At 54.5% G+C, this 21,896-nt stretch overlaps 1 protein-coding gene across 3 annotated transcripts in view; it reads left to right on the plus strand.

The window, feature by feature from the left end:
• Positions 1-18,121, plus strand: part of COLQ (collagen like tail subunit of asymmetric acetylcholinesterase) — a 65,979-nt gene extending 47,858 nt beyond the window's left edge. For all 3 annotated transcript variants that reach the window (XM_070377152.1, XM_070377155.1, XM_070377156.1), the window contains exons 12-17: positions 3,257-3,362; positions 10,716-10,855; positions 11,841-11,960; positions 12,281-12,401; positions 14,134-14,236; positions 16,725-18,121. In XM_070377152.1, the coding sequence (XP_070233253.1) occupies positions 3,257-3,362; positions 10,716-10,855; positions 11,841-11,960; positions 12,281-12,401; positions 14,134-14,236; positions 16,725-16,794 (660 nt within the window). In that variant the 3' untranslated portion in view covers positions 16,795-18,121. The remainder of the gene's footprint in view (positions 1-3,256; positions 3,363-10,715; positions 10,856-11,840; positions 11,961-12,280; positions 12,402-14,133; positions 14,237-16,724) is intronic.
• The last annotated feature ends 3,775 nt before the right edge of the window (positions 18,122-21,896 follow it).

Raw genomic sequence — 21,896 nt, forward strand, 5'->3', positions numbered from 1 at the left:
ATAGACTCCAACCTGATGAATCAGCTTCCACGATGACTTTTCCTTGTTTTGGTTGTGCTGGGTCTTTGTTGCTGTGTGCAGGCTCTCTCCAGCTGTGGGGAGCCAGGGACACTGTCTGTTAAGGTGTGTGCGGGCTTCTCGTGGCAGCGGTTTCTCCTGTTGCAGAGCTTTAGACGCGCAGGCTTCAGTGGTTTCGGTGCATGGGCTCAGAAGCTGTGGCACATGGGCTTGCTTGTCTGGCGGCATAGGGGATCTTCCTGGACCAGACATCAAACTTGTGCCCCCCGAGTACCACTGAGCCACCAGGGAAGCCCAGCCATGGTGACTCCTGAAGTCACAAGGCTCCAGTTCAATTTCTAAAGCTTTACCATGGGTAGCATGGCTGTGGCTTTGCCACGAGTCCACAGATAACAGTTTCCTAAAAACTAGGCTCAGAAAAAGAAAGACAAGGGAAAAATCCTTTTTAAAAATAAAGCGTTTTCTCCCCTATGGCCGTGTTCCATCCAGAACGTGCTATGCTTGGGATCCGAGAAGCCGCTTGGCTTCCGTCATCTGCGTCTTTCCTTGGACAGTGTCTGTCTGGTCCTGGTCAGGGCGGAAGCCAAGAAGTCTATTTCTTGACCCTGTTGAGAATGATTGTGTTGGAGCCATCTTAAAGACGACACCAGAACCACGTCTGGGAGCTCAGTTAGGAATATGGACTCATCTTCCTTCAAGACTTTATAGATACCTGAGTGCTGCTTCGACCCCAGCCTGCCTGGTCAGCCTTGGGGGATGGGTGTGATGGTTTCTTTTTGTCATGAATCATTTGCCTAATAGAGTCTTATACACAGGGTGTTTGTTGAGCTGTGGTGCTGAGTCTCTGGAAGTTAAACAACCCAGATCCCTGAATCAGAAATCCAGAAGCGGCTCCAGGATTACGAAATTCAGATCCAGAAGGACTGAAGAGCCCACCAACCCAACTCCCTTGCATGTAGTCACCCAGAAACCAGGGGCCAGGGCAGCGGCATGACCACCCGGGACCCCCCAGCCAAGCCAGCTCCCCAGCAGGGACAGAAGCTGGAGACCTGAGACCAGTCTGCCCATGGCACCTTCCCCTCAGCCTCCTGCTTCCAAGCTGACCTTGGGCAGGCCCAGGAAAACCACACGAGCGTATCATACACGTCTTCCGTCCCAGGGACACAGCGGCCTCCTGGATGGGAATCCCCAGACTTTGTGCAACAACAGAACGAGGAGCGTTTTCCTGGAAAGCACTGCTCAGTGTGTCCTGCTCACAGAGGCGAGGCTGATGCAAGCAGATGACCGATAAGCAGAACATTCTGTTACCACTGAGGCCAGGATGAGGAGCGTTTTCAGCTTCTTCGAGCTGTGTCACTTCCTGTGCTCGGAGCCAGCCGATGTGGCTGTTAGATAAATGAGCCTTCGCTGTGGCTATATTAAGACGGTGTGACTTCCTGTGTCATCTGCGAGGGGAACCCGTCTTAGTGGCCTTGCAGATTGCTAAGGCTCAGGCAAGGCTTAAGACTCCCTCCCTTAGGATGGAGTTGGAGACAAACTCTGGCCTCGCCATCCCACACGAAGGATTTGAGAACTCCTTGCACACTGCTGAGAGAGCCCCAGGGCCACGTGGGCAAGGTGGCAGGTCACACGTCACATGGTGGTTGAAAGGCGTGCTCAGCCGGCCTGCCCCCCCAGACTTGGGAAGATTTACATTTCAGCAGGTGGGCGAGGCAGCCCCGGCACACCTGTGTGAAGGCGGCCCGTCCAAAGCTGTCCGGCTGCAGCCAGCGTCATGGTCGGGGCCCAGGCAGGGACAGTCAGCCAATGGCTTGGGGGAAGCTCTGCAGGTGTGCCAGTCTTGGTTTCTGGGGTCTTTCCTAAGGGCAGCCCCGGGGGAGACGTGTGCTCTTAACCCTCCAAGGGCAGACAGCAAAGAGAGCATCTCATGTGGAAAGATACAGGTACACATCTCTTTATGAGTCAGGACTTTTGTGACTATGGGGCAAAGACGAAACCAAGCCAGCTGCTGTGATAATCAGCTTGGCGCATGGAGCCCTTGGTTCTGTGCAAACCACGTTTTCACCTCTGAGATCTTTGCTGGCCTCATGACAAGCCTATTGCAGGTGTATATTGCCTGGCCGCCTTTCACAGACGAGAAAACTCGGGCTCAGAGCAATGCCCTGAGTTACCCAGGGTCTCGTGGGCCAGACGGCAAGCCAGATTTCCCGACCTAGAGCCGATAAACCACGTCCACTCTGTGTATTCAGCTTCTCCTCCTCCCCCTGCTTGATCTGAGCAAGACAGATTCCAGCCTGCGGGGAGCTTCTGTCTCCTGGAGGGACATGGATGAAACGACCACAGACCAACTGTAGCTCTGATCGGGGGTGAAGCCGTGAAGGCAAAGGGCCTGTGCTGGGGAGAACTGACTGGGCCAGGAGAGGTCAGGGAAGGCTTTGTCTCGGTGGTGTTTTTGCTGGGAGTGGAAGGATGGGAGGGAGTTATCTAGGCAGAAGGGAGGGGAGAGCGGTTTGGGGCAGAGAGAAGAGTCTTGAGAAGCAAAATAAAAGGCGTGTGCTCTTGAAGAGCGACAACGTCAAAAGGCTGGGACGAGCCTGGCAAGTCCAGCCATGCGTGGCTCTGGAGGCTGAGGAAGGGGCTGTGTCTTTATCCTGAAAGCACAAGGGGCCACACGGTGGGAAGAGCTTTCGTGCTAAAACAAATGGCCTGATGAGTGGCGGAAGGAGCAGCTGCCAGAGAGGGGGTCGGATCATTTCCATTTGCAGTCACATGCCATGTGAGATGCCTGTGGAAAGCAAATTTAAGGTTACCAGGGGGAGATGGATGGGAGAGGGGCAGATTAACGCATCCACACTATTATACGTAAACTAGATAAGCAACAAGGATGTACAGTGTGGCACAGGGAACTCTACGCAATATTCTATGATGGCCTATAATGGAATATAATCTTTTTTAAAAAAACCCATTGAATCACTATGATGTACCACGGAAACCAACACAATATTGTGAATCAACTATACCTCAATATAAAAAAAATTGGGTACCTATAAACTTGCATCCAGCACTGTCTCAAATGTTGCTTGCCCTGAGCTTTTTATGAGCTTGGTGACCTCCGGAAGTGCATTCCTCCTCCAGCACTTGCTCCAAAGTACAAGCTGGTTGCCAATGGAGAGCTGACTGGCGAAGAAAGTCTGCCATGTCCTGCTCTTATAACAGGCTCTGCCTTTTTCTCCATCAGGGGCAGAAAGGAGATAGCGGCGTGACAGGCCCCCCGGGCAAACCCGGGCCTTCTGGTCCACCTGGCCGTCCGGGTCTCCCAGGCCCCCCAGGTCCCCCCTCCGCAGGTAAGAACGTCACCGCTTCACCTGGTCCACAGTGTCGCCCTCCAGCCAGCCTCCCAGAGGGAGTCCAGCAGAGGCCAGACTTGAAATGCCTGCAGCAATTCGATACACTTCTAATTTATCCACCATTTGGCTAATTCGAGTTTTACTCAAGGGTGATAAACACTACTATGGTTTTGGTTTAGCATTTTGGAGAACAAATAGAGGAGAGAAAAAGAAAAAAAATCACATTGGTGATGTCATTTATACGCGAAGTGAAAAATAACCAGCTAGCACTCCAACAGCGAACACCTCTTTATAGAAAAACATTTCATGGCTCCAAGCAACTCGGAGTAAAGATGACACTGCAAATTTTTCTACCTTACACAGCATTATGACAGAGTCCTTACAGATTTGCATTGAATATGGAGAGAAATTATTACAAAGACATGAAAGTCCCCCTTGAAGAGGCCATAGGGACACGGCTACCTTGTTTTACTTTGATATGAGGAGCTAAGCCTTTTATTTGGTTTGAACACAGCACATCCTCTGTATTAACATAGCATCTCTAGGTGCTGTGTTTATGTAGAGGAATACTGTTTGCTGACTGTGCAAGATCCATTTTTTTCAGTTATCCAAAAGGAACCAAAATTTTTTATTCTAATTCTTTTCTTAAGAAAATGAAGGTATTTAAAAATTCCAAAGTACGCTTTTCCCCACTGTGTTTATGGGAAAATATTTACAACCACACCGTGGGATGGTCAAGAAATGTCATTCTGTTAGATTCTTGAAACCAAATGAAGACTGGCCCTGAGACGGCAACCAGCTAGGATGCTGGGAAAATTCAATCTTGCACGTTAATGGGGTTCCCTCCACTTCTTCAACTGTCACAGAACAGTGGGGCAGAGATCCTGGGGGGTTAGGGTGAAAGGATATCATGGGAGGTCCCTCCGGCCCTTGACCGGCCCCATTCACCCCTGAAACCAGTTGCCTGAGGCCACGTGGTCAGAGGGGTGACCACTATCTTCATACCAGGCGTCGGTGTCAGATCATCCCCAAACCCGGGAATCCTGGTCTTCAAAGGTCAGCTTTCCCAGGAGCACCCCACAGCCATTCCTCCTGAGATTAGGAGTCTCCTTATCTCCAGGCTTTGGGGTCCCTGTCCTCCCACGTCTGGGGTGATCTCTCCTCTTCTGACCTCCAGCCCCTCCCTCCTCTTGGTCCTCATACAGCGCTGCCCTCTTGTGAGAACAGAAGGCAAACGTCTTTTAATATGACCTCTTTCTCAGCAAGGGCAAGAAAGCACAGTCTTGCTGCCCCCTTGAAATTGGGAAGGAAAAAATAACAGAAGGACAAGCATCAGTCACTACGGCATCCTGCCGAACCCATTTCTGTCTGTTAGGAGATCTGGCCGAGCAGTAGCTCGGCCTGTGCCCCTGCCCAGACTGTCTCCCTGAGATGACTGGATGATCCGGATGAAAGTTCTTCCCGTCAGTCCTCTCCCTCCTCGGTTCTGAGGCAGGACACTTCCCTCGAGCCCACGACCCTGGGCTGCCAACCCCAGAGACTGACAGCACTGTCTGAAGCCCGGGTTTTGCCTTTGGAAGGGATGCTTTCGGCCCTTGGGGTATTTCAGTTCAGTTCAGTTCAGTTCAGTCACTCAGTCATGTCCAACTCTTTGCGACCCCATGAACCATAGCATGCCAGGCTTCCCTGTCCATCACCAACTCCAGGAGTTCACTCAGACTCATGTCCATTGAGTCAGTGATGCCATCCAACCATCTCATCCTCTGTCGTCCCCTTCTCCCACCTTCAATCTTTCCCAGCATCAGGGTCTTTTCCAGTGAGTCGGTTCTTTGCATCAGGTGGCCAAATTATTGGAGTCTGAGCTTTAGCATCAGTCCTTCCAATGAATATTTAGGGTTGATTTCCTTTAGGATGGACTGGTTGGATCTCCTTGCAGTCAAGGGACTCTCAAGAGTCTTCTCCAACACCACAGTTCAAAAGCATCAATTCTTTGGCACTCAGCTTTCTTTATAGTACAACTCTCACATCCATACATGACCACTGGAAAAACCATAGTTTTGACTAGATGGACCTCTGTTGGCAAAGTAATGTCTCTGCTTTTTAATATGCTATCTAGGTTGGTCATAACTTTCCTTCCAAGGAGCAAGTGTCTTTAATTTCATGGCTGCAGTCACCATCTGCAGTGATTTTGGAGCCCAAAAAAGTAAAGTCTGACACTGTTTCCCTATCTATTTGCCATGAAGTAATGGGATCAGATGCCATGATCTTCGTTTTCTGAATGTTGAGCTTTAAGCCAACCTTTTCACTCTCCTCTTTCACTTTCATCAAGAGGCTCTTTAGTTCTTCTTCACTTTCTGCCATAAGGTTGCTGTCATCTGCATATCTGCAGATATATATAAATATATATCAATATCAATTGGTTATTGATATTTCTCCTGGCAATCTTGATTCCAGCTTGTGCTTCTTCCAGCCCAGCGTTTCTCATGATGTACTCTGCATATAAGTTAAATAAGCAGGGTGACAATACACAGCCTTGACGTACTCCTTTTCCTATTTGGAACCAGTCTGTTGTTCCATGTCCAGTTCTGTTGCTTCCTGACCTGCATACAGGTTTCTCAAGAGGCAGGTCAGGTGGTCTGGTATTCCCATCTCTTTAAGAATTTTCCACAGTTTGTTATGGTCCACACAGCCAAAAGCTTTGGCATAGTCAATGAAGCAGAAGTAGATACTTTTCTGGAAGTTTCTTGCTTTTTCCATGATCCAGCGGATGTTGGCAATTTGATCTCTGGTTGCTCTGCCTTTTCTAAAACCAGCGTGAACATCTGGAAGTTCACAATTCACGTACTGTTGAAACCTGGCTTGGAGAATTTTGAGCATTACTTTACTAGCGTGTGAGATGAGTGCAGTTGTGTGGTAGTTTGAACATTCTTTGGCATTGCCTTTGGGATTGGAATGAAAACTGACCTTTTCCAGTCCTGTGGCCACTGCTGAGTTTTCCCAATTTGCTGGCATACTGAGTGCAGCACTTTCACAGCATCATCTTTTAGGATTTGAAACAGCTCAGTTGAAATTCCATCACTTTCACTAGCTTTGTTCGTAGTGATGCTTCCTAAGGCCCACTTGATCTCACATTCCAGGATGTCTGGCTCTAGGTGAGGGATCAGACCATTTTGGTTATCTGGGTCATGAATATCTTTTTTGTATAGTTCTTCCGTGTATTCTTGCCACCTCTTCGTCCTGGGGTATTTAAGGGCTCACAAAACTGAGGAATAGCCAGGGGGCCTGTGGTTGGGTGGCATCCCCCGTAAACAGAGACCTCAGTGGTCTCATGGTGTATCCGACTTGAATCCCGGCTCCCCCGTCAAGCCTGGGGTGGGGTGGGAAGGGCAGGGCTTGGAGACCCTCAGCTGCTCCCTTGGCGGCCGGCTGGATTGTCTTGTCAGCCTCTGGTGGACTGCAGCCCCTCCCTGTCGCAGGGCCAGTGTAGCCCTGTATTCTCTCCTTGGCTCTCCAGCACCTTCTCTTTCAGCCTGCTATGCCATCACCCTGTTCCCTGCCCACTCCTCTACACCATCCTCCAGAGGACCCCGCTCCTGCTTGAGTGGGGGCATATTCCTACAGTCCCTCTGGGCGCACCTGGCCTGAAACAGCGTTCCTGTCAGCCCCCGGGTCTGCCTCACCACCTCCTCCCCCTCCTTCCAAGCTCTCTCTTCTGCGCCCTCCCTGGTCCCTGATGGGCCATCTCCTTCCCTCGGGCCGCAGTCCCCGCTGCGACTGCGCCGGCCCCTCGCTGGTGACTGCTTCCTGCAGGTGTGTCTCCTCGTCCTCCTGGTGGCAGGTCCTCGAGGCAGGGTCCTGGCTGAGTCAGCTTTGCACCCCCATTTGCACCCGCCTGTCGGTGCTCACACACCTGGGCTCCTTTAGCTGTCAGGCTGGCCCCCTGGATCATTGCACAGCAGCCAAGCAGGATGCAGGCGGGCTGTTTGATTCCCTTCCCTGTGCCTTCCTTTGGGTCACGTCCCCTCTGTGGAACCTCCCAGAGTGAGAGGACTGAAGACAATGGGGCAAGAATCCTGCTCTTTGGAAACGTGTCTTTTGGGGGGGGTGGGGGGTGGGGACAGCAGGAGAGGGAGGCGTTTAGAAGAGACCTTCCCTGTGCTCGGGACCAGTTGGATCATCATCAGGAGTTGGGACAGGCCTCCAAACTGATTTCTGAGACTACCTTTGAGAGCCTGGTAAAGTTCCACTCTCACAGAAAAAAACATGTGTCTATCTACGAGCTCCAGACACCTTGTCCCAAATCCATCTTGGGATATTCTTGGGCTCTGAGGGCCCTGGGTTAACCTCCCCTGGTCTGATCCCACCCTCCCTTTGTAGATGAGAACTTCACGCCTCAGAGATTCCCCCAAGGTTACTGGGCGAACTGGTGGCCACTCCTGGTCTGAAGTCCGCCTGTGACTCCTGGTCCCGAGACCTTCCCGAGCAGCCATGCAGCCTCTGCAGGGACAGAGCGGGGTGGAGGTGATGGGATGGCCCGGGGCTCCTCTGCCTTCTCCCAGATTCCCCTCTGGACTTGCTCCCACAGCAGCAGCCAGTGGGGATGGGAGGCCCCTTAGGCAGAGAGGCAGAGCTGGTCCTCTGGCTGCCAGGAGACGGAGAGGCTGCTCGCTGAACAAGCTCCGAGAGGCTGAGGCTGGGGAGTTCAGGCGGCTATGCCCTTTGGGGCAGCCTGGCAGGAATCCGGCAGATGTAACGGATGCCCTGGGACAGCTGGGAGGAAGCGGCAGGGGGAGGGGGCAGGAAGCAGGCTCTCCGCCACATCCTGTTGACCTGTCTTGAGGCCACCTCTGTTGCCGGTGCCCAGTGCTGGGGGGACAGGACAGTGCTGGGGAGCGGGAGGGGGCGGGAGCTTGTCACGACCCAAGGTAACCAAGAAAGAGGGACTGGGGGCCGGAGGAGGGAACAGCAGCAAAAGGCCTTGAAGATGTAATTTGCAATAAACAAATTACGGATTTGTCGGAGCCCTTCCTGCCCCCAGACAGGGCATAAGTGAATCAACGTGGTACCTGGGAATTGCCAGCTTCTTGCACGCATCAGTAATTCTTGGATGTATGTCTTTTGAACAGCCTAGGGTTAAGTGGACATGAATTCAAATCTCACCCTGGATTAATGGGACAGACTCCACAGTTCTGGAGGAAAAGTTGGGATCGCACAGGCAGCTGGAAGGTGGCCCCCATAACGCTCTCCCATCCTTGGTTACAGGGCACTCCCATCTCAGTTGCCCCAGGTGCAAACTCCCCAGAACGTTCCTGAGCTGGTGGAGTCTCTCTCCGAACATGAGACTGGCATTCCTCCCAGACTGTGTCTGATTTCTTGTTAGGACGAATGACCATAACTTGGTGTAAGATGCTGGCAAGCCTCCTTTCTCTGAAGGCTGACAGCATTCCGACCCATCCGCCAGCTCAGGAAGTCTCAGGGTATGGGTGGCCCCGCGGGGGTCTCCTCCTGCCGCTGCAGCTGCCTATGTGGGGTTCTGACCCAGACCTCTCCCCTGGGGTCATGTTCTCCGCACCCTCATGGGATCTGCAGACTGTGCCCCAGTTGCTGACTGCCCTGGGCACAGCTGTCCAGCCTGAAACCAACGGCTGGCTCGTCTCCAAGCCCCTGCTTAATTTCCCAGAAGGAGGGGTATCTACTTATTTCTGTTTTCAGTGCCCATCTTTTCCTGTTGGATGGCCCTGGCTCTAGCATTTTTCTGCCAACTAGAGTGGGACCTCTAGTCTTTTCCGAAGAGCTTAGTTCGTCTGGGTTCGTTCATCCGAAACATCAAACATGCACTGTGTCCCCTGCTGGGTGCCACACCCTGGTGAGTGAAAACAGGCGTCCACCTGCCCTTGTGGAGGTGAGTGTCCCCTCCTCCAGGAGACACACACTGCTGGCCTGGCGATCTCACGGGGAACAGAATCACAGAGACGCATACGACAGGGCGTGGGGAACCACAGAACTGTCCTCAGTGTGAGCAGGACAGCTCAGGAAGGCTTCCTGAACCCGGATCAGGAGAGAGCAAGGAGGTGCCTGGTGAGGGGTGGATGGAGCGGGGATGGAGGCTGGAGAGGAGGACAGTCTGGAGGGGGTTTGTGTGAAGACCATTTCCCAAGCCCAGCGGCGCGAAGCCTCGGGGCTCACGGAATCACCGCAAGAGCTTTGAAAAGCGCAGCTGCCTGAGTTCCCTTCTCAGCAGTCCTGATGGAATCGGTGTGGAGTGCAGTCTGGGTGTTCAGGGCCTTTACAAATCAAGGTGAGAATTACCAACCCTAGCAGGTCTCCCACCTTGCAGGGAATGAATTTCCCCATCGTATCTTTTTCAGACACTCTTCTCAGAATCAGGGAACAAAAAAATAGGCTGAGCATTTTCAAACATCCCATTTTATTCTAGAAGAAATCAAAGAAACCCACATTCAGTTTCCTTTGTAAAGTTCCTATATATAATTACAAAATAAAATGAATGAGAAAAAAATGAAAGTCATCAGCCAGTAACATGCTCATCAGTAAGAAGTTCTTAGGTGGTGCTAGTGGTAAAGAATCCGCAGGTCAAAGCAGGAGACATAAGAGACGCAGGTTCCATCTGTGTGTGGGGGAAAGTCCCCTGGAGGAGGACATGGCAACCCACTTCAGTAATCTTACCTGGAGAATCTCATGGACAGAGGAGCCTGGTGGGCTACAGTCCAAAGGGTCGCAAAGAGTTGGACACGACTGAAGAAACTTAGCACACAAACATAAAGGAGAATTGTTTTCCTCCTACAGCAAAGAAGTCCAGGGGCAGACAGTGGCTGGCTTTGGTTCAGTCCCCAGGTCCCATAAGGCCCTTGCCGTCCCTGTATGCTGGCTTATTTTACTTCAGGGTTGCCGCACAGCTGCTACAGCACGGGCCATGTTGTCTGTCTTCCAGGCAAGAAGGAGGAAGCTATGTCCCCATCCAGCCCTGCTTCTCCCGTATCAGGATAGACCTTCCCAGAAGCTCACCCTTCTCCCACCACAGACCTTGCATTGGCCATCACTGTGGCACATGGTCACCTCCAGGGGCAAGGGGGTCTGGGGAGTAGAATGTCTAGTCTCCAAACTGTAGAGAGAGGGAGGGGAGGAGGAGGGTCGGTAAAGGTGCTGCCACACTCAGCGTGTTTAGGGGACCCACAGCTTGGACCAGAAGCACCTCTCTGGACCTCTCCTCTAGGCCTCTCTGAAACACTGTGGACTTCAGGCTTCTTTCTGTCGTGAAACTTGCTGACGCCTCCCTGGGCTGTTTGGTTTTCTCTTCCTTTGCTCTGGTAACAGCGGTTTGTTGCTTTCTAGGACAACTTGTAATGGGACCCAAGGGGGAAAGAGGACTTCCTGGGCCCCCAGGAAGATGTCTTTGTGGACCCCCCATGAATGTGAATAACCCTTCCTATGGGGAGTCTGTGTACGGGCCCAGCTCCCCACGAGTTCCTGTGGTAAGGCTCTTCTGGGAGGAATCTGGGGTGGTCCCCACTCACGACATGATTGATGACCCCCTGGGGTTTGTAAAAACCTTTTAGTAAAATTTATTTCCCCCTTACCCTGGGCACAAACTTGTTATAGGAAACTGGAAAATAAGGGGAAAATCCAAAGAAGAAAACCAAGATAACATTGTGGGTCCACTGTGGAGCATTTTCTGCATCGTTTTTTTTTTGGGGGCCATGCCATCCGGCTTGCGGGATTTTAGTTCCCTGACCAGGGATTGAACCTGGGCTCTGACGGTGAAAGCACTGAGTCCTAACCACTAGACTGTCTTTTTTTAAAGAAAAACATTATGGAACATTGCAAGTAAATACAAAAGCAGAAACAGATAGTTTAAGGAACCCCCACGTCCTCTTTACCCAAGTTCAACAATGATCAAGTCCCAGCTCATCTCCTTTCTTCTTTACACTTGATGTATGACAGCCCACCCTCCTTTGGATTACTTTGAAGTAAACTGTGGACATAAATTCATTGTTCGAATGGATACATAATAGTCCATGCATCACGTGGCTGTGCTATGATTTATTTAACCAGAGCCCTATTTTCAGAAACCGATCAAGTGCTCCAAGCTTTTCCCTCATATAATAGCATTGTCATAAATGTCTTTGAGTCTAAGAATTTTAAGAATCATTTCCAGATGTTGAAATACTTGATTAGATGACATCACCTTTTTATTGAAGTCTTTGTAACACTTTGAAGATTTAAAAATCTTAAACCTTGGTGGATATTTTTATCCCTAACTCAAACATTCTGAACCGGGTTAGGAGGATGTGGGAATCGTTAGCCCTCACTTCAGGTGGGATGCAAGAGTGCAAATGCCAACCCTCTTCCCACTGACCACCGGCCCCCCACAAGGCTTGTTTTTCCTCCTCTGGCTCTTTAAGCCCTGCTCCCCGGGGAAGTGTTTTCTGGGACCCTCACCAGTGTGTTCTCCGGCAGATCTTTGTGGTCAACAACCAGGAGGAACTGGAGAGGCTGAACACCCAGAACGCGATCGCCTTCCGCAGAGACCAGAGGTCCCTGTACTTCAAGGACAGCTTTGGCTGGCTCCCCGTCCAGGTACCCAAGGTGGCGCTCCACAGAGGGACGCATCTCCAAAGGAAGGGGAGGCTGGGCGCAGAGCTTTCTGTGGAGGCTTGAGCGCCCCTCTCACCCGGCCTCTGAGAGCTCCCTGGGCCCAGGGCCCCTGCCTGCAGCCTCTGCTCTGAGTCCAGTCTCCAGACGGGGCTCCCCGCGGCCCAGCCTCCCCGCCGAGCACAGAGCTCTGGCCCTGGGACAGGAGCCCCCACCGCCCTGTGCCCACCCAGAGCCTCTGTCCCCGGCGCCCTGGGATGCCTGGCACACCATCCCTGGTAACTTCGCTGTGTTTCTCTGGCCAGCTGACACCTGTCCACCCCCGGGACTACCCTGGAGACCACCGCGGCTCCTGCGGGGACGGGGTCCTGCAGCCAGGGGAGGAGTGTGACGACGGGAATGCAGACGCAGGCGACGCCTGCATCCGTGAGTGGGGCCCGGCTCAGGGGAACCAGCACACACCACCTCGGGGCTGCCATCAGGCCAGGCCCTGGACACCAGCCACGCTGGTTTTGGATGGTTCTAGAGCCAGCAACGGCAACCCACTCCAGAACTCTTGCCTGGAAAATCCCATGGACGGAGGAGCCTGGTAGGCTACAGTCCATGGGGTCGCTAAGAGTCAGACACGACTGAGCGACTTCATTTTCACTTTTCACTTTCATGCATTGGAGAAGGAAGTGGCAACCCACTCCAGTATTCTTGCCTGGAGAATCCCAGGGACAGAGGAGCCTCGTGGGCTGCTGTCTATGGGGTCACACAGAATAGAACATGACTGAAGTGACTTAGCAGCAGCAGAGCCAGCACTGGGCAGGTAGAAGGGATGACCGTCCTCACTCAGGCCAGACGTGAAGCCTCCCAACCATCCGAGGATGGTGATGGAGCTGCTGTCAAGGGTTTGGACCCCAGAGAAGCCCCGGGGCCCTCCCCTTTTTCCTGAATCCTACTTCTTGGCAAAATCCACATTCTCATCGAGAGACAAAGGTGGTGCAGGAGGTCTGAGAGGCAGATGGGAGAAGCCGAGACTCTGAATTGGGCTCCCTCTCAGCAGACGGAGTCCTCGGAGCCGACCGCTAGGGAACTGGGCTGCCGAGTGGCCCTCAGGCTCACGGAGGTGACCAGGACAGGCAGGCGGCCTAGCACCGGAGCGTCCCTGGTCCCTCTTCTTTTAAAACTCAAGGGACGAAAGCAGGAGGTGAGGTGGAAAGCATGAGCTTCAGAGTCAAGGTAGAGTTCGGAGGCGGCTCTGAAAGCCACCGAGTCACCCCGTCTCCACGGAGTCACCCCATCTTAGAGGGGCGGCTACGTGGTGAGTGGGGTGACCGAGGGCTTCCCTGAAAACTAGGTGCGACAGGCATGGATGGCTGAAGTCTTGAGATCCTGTGAGCCGACGTCACAGGGACAGTCTGGGTGCCGTAGGGGCCTGACGCCCCTTCCCTGCACGGCTTCTCCCTGCGGTGAGGAGCCGGGTTCCGGTCCAGGGCCGGGAACGCGTAGGTGCCCAGCGTGGGTCCCTCGCCAGCCAGGAGCTCGGCGGGAGGAGCGGGGCACGTAGGGCAGGCGGGTAAAGCAGCTGCTTCTCCTGGAAGCTGCTCTTCCCCTGACGGTTCGGGGCCGCGATTCCTAGGAGGCCGGCTCTGCCCGCAGGCCCCCGGCCCCTCGTGGAGGTGACACAGCAGGAAGGACCGTCTAAGGGACTCAAGCCCCTATTGGCTCAGACACCCCTGTAAAGACGAGGGTTCATACTCTCGGCGCCTCCCCTCGGGCGAGAACAGAGCTGGTGGAAGACGCGGTCTGGCTTCCGGGGGACGCAGGGTCGCCTGGAGGCTCCCTCCACCCCCACCCCCACCCCCGCCCCCGAGGCCATCACTGAGCCCGGGCCCGCGGTCTCCCGACCCTTGCCGTGTGGGAACCGGCAGTGGTCCCGCGACGGGGGACAGCGTCCAGGCCCCAGGCTGGGACACGGACACGGAGGCTGGGGTGGGCTATCGGCTGACGCGCAGCGGCCTGGACCAGGGCCAGCGCCCCCCTTCCGTAGGGCTGGGGTCTGGACCCTTGTGGAAGGCCGCGCGAGAGAGGAAGGCCCTTGCGGCCACGTGGTCCTGCCGGGCCGTCCCCTCCCTGGCCCCTCAGGGCTGTGTCCCCCTTGTGTCCCCCCCAGGCTGCCGCCGGGCCTACTGCGGAGACGGCCACCGGCACCGGGGCGTGGAGGACTGCGACGGCGCTGACTTCGGCCACCTGACCTGCGAGACCTATCTCCCCGGGTAGGGACCGCCTCGTGGGCTTGACCGCTCCCGGGCTCCCTTCTTTCCTTCACAAATACCTTCCTGAGCATCTGTGTGCCCCGGCTTTGTGGACACTGCGGAATGGTGACGCACAACACACGCAGCCCCAGCTCACGTCACGCCGCCCCGGCTCACGTCACACGCAGCCCCGGGGCCCGGCTCACGTCACACAGCCCCAACTCACGTCACGCAGCGCTGGCTCACGTTACGCAGCTCCTGCTCACGTTCAGTTTAGTTCAGCTGCTCAGTCGTGTCCGACTCTTTGCAACCACATGAATCGCAGCACACCAGGCCTCCCTGTCCATCACCAACTCCCGGAGTTCACCCAAACTCATATGCATAGAGAGTCGGTGATGCCATCCAACCATCTCATCCTCTGTCGTCCCCTTCTCCTGCCCCCAGTCCCTCCCAGCATCAGGGTCTTTTTCCAATGAGTCAACTCTTCGCATGAGGTGGCCAAAGTATTGGAGTTTCAGCCTCGGCATCAGTCCTTCAAATGAACACCCAGGACTGGTCTCCTTTAGGATGGACTGGTTGGAGCTCCTTGCAATCCAAGGGACTCTCAAGAGTCTTCTCCAACACCACAGTTCAAAAGCATCAATTCTTCCACGCTCAGCTTTCTTCACAGTCCAACTCTCATATCCATACATGACCACTGGAAAAACCATAGCCTTGACTAGATGGACCTTTGTTGGCAAAGTAATGTCTCTGCTTTTTAATATGCTAACCCCAACTCACGTTATGCAGCCCCAACTCATGTCACAGCCACCCCGGCTCACGTCATGCCACCCCAACTCACAACACACGCAGCCCCAGATTACGTCATGCAGCCCCAGCTCACATCACGCTGCCCTGACTCCGGACACACACAGCCCCGGGTCACGTCACGCAGCCCTGGCTCACAACACACGCAGCCCCAGTTCAGGTCATGCATCCCCGGCTCACGTCGGGGCGCTGTGTCAGCACAGCCGTGTGACCCAGCCCCACGTGGGTCCTGGAGTCGGGGGGCCACCACCTCTGAGACCCCCATGGCTCGGGCTCAGCAGCTCTTTCCCCCACTTCTCCCGGGACCGGCCTGGTCTCCAGAGAAGCAGGCATGCCCTTGGAGCAAGGCCCAGGGCGGAGGGCAGGCATCTGTACCCTGAACTCTCCGGAACTGCCCGGTGGGCCAGCGGCTGCCGTGGAGGCCCCGCCAGCATTAGTACCTCACTTTGCTGACCTCGGCTCCTCCAAGAGAACCCCAGAAATGCAGCATTCCTGCTGGCACCCTGGCAGTTGTTTCTGAGGCCCCCTCAGTGGGCGGCCGTGTGGCTTAGGACAAGCATGCCGGTGTCCTGGCCTCCACGAAGACATCTCTCGCGCCCAGGGGAGGCCTCTGCCCTGCGAGGTGGGGGTCTCTTGAACTCTGTTCAAGCAGAATGGCGCCCCCTGCCCCAAACCTCACCGGACCAGGACTGCGGGGCTTCTGGGAAAGCTGGGGAGGCCGCTGCTCCCCCAGGCCCCGGCCTGCCTCTCGCGTGGCCCCAGAGTGGACAGCTGGGCCCTCAGGGATCTGCCTCTCCAGCCCTTATTCCCTCCAGCTGCCCTCCTCTGTGGGATTGGACCCAAGCCCTGGGGAGGGCTGGGGGACAGGCCCCAGGCCCGCCCCTATCCTCCAAGGAGGAGGGTCTCCTGATGCCCATCCCCAAATGCACAGCAACAAATCCAACTGGGGGGAAGAGCTCAGACTTGTTGTCACTCCTATTTCAAGCACCGCAGGCTGGGCCAAGACCCCGCCGCCTCTGTGTGTGTCTGCGTGCACCACCCTTCTCTGAAGTAGGGAGGCTCCTGCCAGGCCCCGCCAGAGAGTTGGCGAAGGGTCTGAGCTGGCTGATGGCCTATGGAGACCACTGGGCGTGGGTAATCAGACCTGGGGTGCAGAGTGGCATGGAGCCTAGGACTTACCCTGGCTCCCTGCTGTTACTCTCTTAATCCCAAGAAGCCTCGGGGCATGCTTGTGAAAATAGGCGTGAGGTAAAACAGAATCTCAGAATTAGCACTGGGGCTTGTGTAGGTGTAGGCCATGCTCTGCAACTTGGTAGCTGTAGTCTTTAAATAGCTACACAGGTAAGCTGTTTAGATAAAGTTAAGAATCCAGTTCTTCAGGCCCACTTTGTTTCAAGATCTCTGGCCAGTGGCTGCCAAAATAGACAGCTGAGAAATAGTACAGAGCGGTCTAAGGGTGGCGCTGGAGGAGGAGGTGGCGGTTGTCTCCGAGAGGCTGCGTCCAGGGCAAGGCTACCCACCAAGCCCGTGCCCCCAGACCCCTCTGCTGTGCTCAAGGGAGAAAGCCCCGGAGGCCTGGACCCGGCTGCCCCAGGCCCTTAGGCAGCTGGCAGGGGGAGCAGCCGTGTGCCGAGGTTGCAGCAGAGTCCCAGGACGTGGCTGCATCCCGGGCTCCTGCCCACTGCCCCGTGTCCTCCCCCAGGTCGTACGGAGACCTGCGATGCACCCCGTACTGCTTCATCGACTCCACGCCCTGCCGCTACTTCACCTGAGGACCCCCCGGGAGGAGGCGGCGGCCCGCAGCGCCGCCAGCAGCTTTTCCGCCCTCGGCAGACTGACTGACCTCGCCCCGATCTGGTCCAGTGTCCACCGCCTCCGTGCCACAGAAACAAGGACAAACTCTCGCTGCTAAGACAAGCTTGTAACGCAGGCCGACGGGAGGAACCGAGGACCCCTGCGCCCTGTCTTCACCCGCAAGCCCCGGGCCTCCACCCCGCACCCAGCGCGACCTTGCGGCGGGGACGAATATACATGTCGGCAGGGCGCTTTGCCTTCCCCACGTCGCAGACTCGGCTCCGCACTGTTAGGCACACACGGACTGTTTGCTCCCATCCGCGGGGGGCGTCCGGGGGAGCAGCCTCTCCGCCCCTCTGATCTCTGGAAACGCGGGCATCTCCCCGGCCGCTGGCGGGGGGCTCCCCGGGCCTGGGAACCACCGGGTAGGGAGAGGGGTTCTCTGGAGGTGGGCCCAGATCTTGGCCCGCCGAGAGATCCCCGCCCCCCGAGCTGGCCACGGCCTCAAGCGGAGGCGGTTCCCCAGGCAAGCGACCCAAATGTGAATAAGTACTGGGGCGGCGGCCCACCCCGCGCTCTGCAGCCGCGCGGACAAGCGCAGAGCATCGGCCTTTTTCTCTGTTTCCCGAAGGGCCCGCTCTCAGAGCTTCCGGCCCGGGCGCCGTCCTGACCTCCCCTGGCTCTGCGCACGCAGCCTCCGTCCTGTGAACGTGCCAGTGTCCATCTCTCCGTCAGGACGTGCGCCAGCAGCTGTGCTGTCCGGCTTTCCCGTCCGGGCCGCGCCACCGATTGCGAGCTGTGGGCCGCGCCGGCGTCTGTCCTGGGCGCCGCTCTGGGAGCCCTGGGACCTCCCTCCTGGTCTGCGTGGCGCGTGGCTTTGTCCTCGTGTGCGCGTGCCTGAGCCCCGTTTCTACAGGATCGCTAGTCCCGCGCGTCCCTGAGCTGCCTTCCACCGTCGTATCCTCTGAGTGGGGCTTAGCTGTTGTTGGGAGACACGTCTTCCCCACTGCAAACCTCATGGACCTATTTGCTCCCAGATGGACGGCCCCTCCCGCCCTTGTGTACAGACTGTTCAGCGTGCCGGCGTCCTAGGCTCTTGGCAGTTGTGCTGCTGGCCTGTCGTGGGCGGGGTGGGCCCCGGGGTGGTGTCCCCAGAGGTGGACGCGTTGGGCAGTCTGGGTCCTTCCGCCTCTATTGCAAGTCCTGGGCTGATTGATATTCCACGGCCCACATCTGTCCCATGTGAAGCCACCGCCTTCATCCCGGCATCTCCGGATGGGAAATCAAGAAATAAAAGGCCCTGTACTTCCCAGCTGTGTCTCTCTCTTCCCTGGGGGTTTGGGCTGCTGTCCTCCTACGACTCCTGGATGGGATGAGGGCTCTGAAATCAAGTCTGTTTCCCAGACTCCACAGAGGGTTCTAGAATGGGAAGGAGTCCTGCTCCCCCGGGAGGAAACTCATGTCCCAGGGCACCAAGCCCAAACGAGCCCAGTTTGCTCAGCCAGCCCTGCCACAACCTTGTTCTACCATCCCCTGTAGGAAAGAAAGCAGGTCCAATACTGCCCTCGGAGCTGGCCAGGAGGGGCCACATCCTGGGTCCCAGTCCTTGGGGGGCACTGTTCTGACTTTCCTCTGGCTGTGAGCCTCCCCACAAGGCTGCAGGTACCAGGACACCCTGCTCCCACCTGAGTGGTCCTGAGTTTGTTTGCAGGGCCGCGTGGCCCTCTCTGCATGCCTGTCCTCCTGAGTGTGGCTCTCACACACCTGTCAGCATGAGGGGCGTGGTGGCCGGGTTCAGGCTGTCTGCAGGGGTCATTGATGGAGCTTGGACACACAGGCGAGGTCTCCACGTGGGCACGCATCCTGGTGTGAGGTGGGCTGGGGCGGGGCTGGGGACTGCTCTCCTTGTGGGGCCATGGGAGACTGTGAGGAATCTAAAAGTTCTAGGTCTTTATGAAGTTGTATTGTCGGGTAAGCAGAACCTACTTAATGCATAAGTTTGTCAGTCTGATCCCCATTCAACTCCTGTTGTGTGGGAGTCCCCATCTACGCTCCAGTCCCGGGACCCCACAGTATGAGAGGGGAGCCTGCCTCCAGCTCTGATATTTCTAGGGAGAGTTCTGAAAAGCTCAGGAGAGGACTCAAGGTCACAGGTGTTAAGACCATCCGTAGAGTCGTTCTACCCCTTCAGCGTTCTGAAATGGGAAGATGAGAGCTCGGGGAAGGTGGGCCCTGGGCCCCCATGAATGCCAGCTCCACGGTGTTAGCTTCCCCAAGGGTGGGGACCCCCGGCCATCACAGGAACACCTCCTGGGGTCATCTGCTGGTCATGCAAGGAGCTGAGCTAGGCCAGAGGGGCTGGGAGGGTGCTGAGCTGCGAGACCCCCGTGCCTGATTCACGCCTGGTCCATCACTTCCCACAGCCTCAGTTTCCTCCCCCGCGAGACGCGAGACAGAGGCTGACTTTCCCTCCACCTCCAACTGCTGATTTCTGCTGGTGGATGCTGCCCTCGGGCTGTGCTGGGCCAGTCCTTAGACAGGTGATAGATTTCCTCAGCTGTCAGGTGGAGTGGCTGAGAATGGCAGGGCCTTCAGAATACAATCAACAAAGGAGGCTGTGTCAGTCCAGATGCTTTTGCTGGCAAGTAGCAGAAAATCCAACTTTGATTTAAACTGTAGGGTAGAATTTATTGGCTCGGATCACCGATGCAAGTTCTAGGAGTGGATTGGAGGTCAGGCAAGGTTCAATCAAGGCTCCTGCTCCCTCTCTTTGCTTGATCTATCCTCTCAGCTCTTTGCACCTCTCCTGTTCATTTGAGCCTTAGGGTGGCCACAAGCTGACTGCTCCAGCTTCAGGCTGACATCTGCACCTTGCAATGTCCACAGGATAACAGAACATCTATTCCAGTGGCTCTCAAGGATTTTGATTTTTTTTTCCCCAGGAGTCCCCAGAAAATCTTGTCTTGAGTCTTGTTGACCTGAGTCTTATTGACACACCCATTCTTGAACCAGTTCCTATTATCAGAAAAAAAGCTGCCCGCTGATCAGATCATAGTTGGGTTCCTGAATGCAGGATGGCACAAGTTTTAAGATTACCCTTAGCCCACACCCTGGGAATTCTCCAGAAGCACACAGGCTGTGGGGGGAGGGGGTGGCTGCTGGACTGGGTGTCAGGAGCAGGAATGGAGCCACTGGGGGCTGAGTGCACAGGTCTATTACAGGACCTGTCTCTCCGGTTTTGCTTTTCCTTTCGGCAGGAATGGGTGCTGAGCCACTTGGGGTGAACCCTTGGTGGCACTCCCCTCCAGAAGGCTCCAGGTTGGTTCTTTTTTTTTTTTTAATATACATTTATTTATTTTAAGTGGAGGTTAATTACTTAAAGCTCATCATTCAGAAAACGAAAATCATGGCATCCGGTCCCATCACTTCATGGGAAATAGATAGGGAAACAGTGGAAACAGTGTCAGACTTTATTTTGGGGGGCTCCAAAATCACTGCAGATGGTGATTGCAGCCATGAAATTAAAAGATGCTTACTCCTTAGAAGGAAAGTTATGACCAACCTAGACAGCATATTAAAAAGCAGAGACATTACTTTGCCAACAAAGGTCCGTCTAGTCAAGGCTATGGTTTTCCAATGGTCATGTATGGATGTGAGAGTTGGACTGTGAAGAAAGCTGAGCACCGAAGAATTGATGCTTTTGAACTGTGGTGTTGGAGAAGACTCTTGAGAGTCCCTTGGACTGCAAGGAGATTCAACCAGTCCATTCTAAAGGAGATCAGCCCTGTGTTCTTTGGAAGGAATAATGCTAAAGCTGAAACTCCAGTACTTTGGCCACCTCATGCGAAGAGTTGACTCATTGGAAAAGACTCTGATGCTGGGAGGGATTGGGGGTAGGAGAAGAAGGCGACGACAGAGGATGAGATGGCTGGATGGCATCACCGACTCGATGGACGTGCGTTTGAGTGAACTCCAGGAGTTGGTGATGGACAGGGAAGCCTGGCAATTCATGGGGTCACAAAGAGTCAGTCACAACTGAGCAACTGAACTGAACTGAACTGAACTAATAACTTTACAATATTGTATTGGTTTTGCCATACATCAACATGAATCCACCACAGGTATACACGTGTTTCCCATCCTGAATCCCTCTCCCACATCCCTCCCCATACCATCCCTCTGGGTCATCCCAGTGCACCAGCCCCAAGCATCCAGTATCATGCTTCGAACCTGGACTGGCGATTCGTTTCATATATGATATTATACAAGTTTCAATGCCATTCTCCCAAATCATCCCACCCTCTCCCTCTCCCACAGAGTCCAAAAGACTGTTCTATACATCAGTGTCTCTTTTGCTGTCTTGCATACAGGGTTATCATTACCATGTTTCTAAATTCCATATATATGCGTTAGTATACTGTATTAGTGTTTTTCTTTCTGGCTTACTTCACTCTGTATAATAGGCTCCAGTTTCATCCACCTCATTAGAACTGATTCAAATGTATTCTTTTTAATGGCTCCGTAATACTCCATTGTGTATATGTACCACAGCTTTCTTATCCATTCATCTGCTGATGGACTTCTAGGTTGCTTCCATATCCTGGCTATTATAAACAGTGCTGTGATGAACATTGGGGTACACGTGTCTCTTTCAATTCTGGTTTCCTCGGTGTGTATGCCCAGCAGTGGGATTGCTGGGTCATAAGGCAGTTCTATTTCCAGTTTTTTAAGGAATCTCCTCACTGTTCTCCATAGTGGCTGTACTAGTTTGCATTCCCACCAACAGTGTAAGAGGGTTCCCTTTTCTCCACACCCTCTCCAGCATTTATTGCTTGTAGACTTTTGGATCGCAGCCATTCTGACTGGTGTGAAATGATACCTCATTGTGGTTTTGATTTGCATTTCTCTGATAATGAGTGATGCTGAGCATCTTTTCATGTGTTTGTTAGCCATCTGTATGTCTTCTTTGGAGAAATGTCTATTTAGTTCTTTGGCCCATTTTTTGATTGGGTTGTTTATTTTTCTGGAATTGAGCTGCAGGAGTTGTTTGTATATTTTTGAGATTAGTGGTTTGTCAGTT

The sequence above is a fragment of the Bos mutus genome, chromosome 1 (genome assembly GCF_027580195.1).
Source record: "Bos mutus isolate GX-2022 chromosome 1, NWIPB_WYAK_1.1, whole genome shotgun sequence".
NCBI lineage: Eukaryota > Metazoa > Chordata > Mammalia > Artiodactyla > Bovidae > Bos > Bos mutus.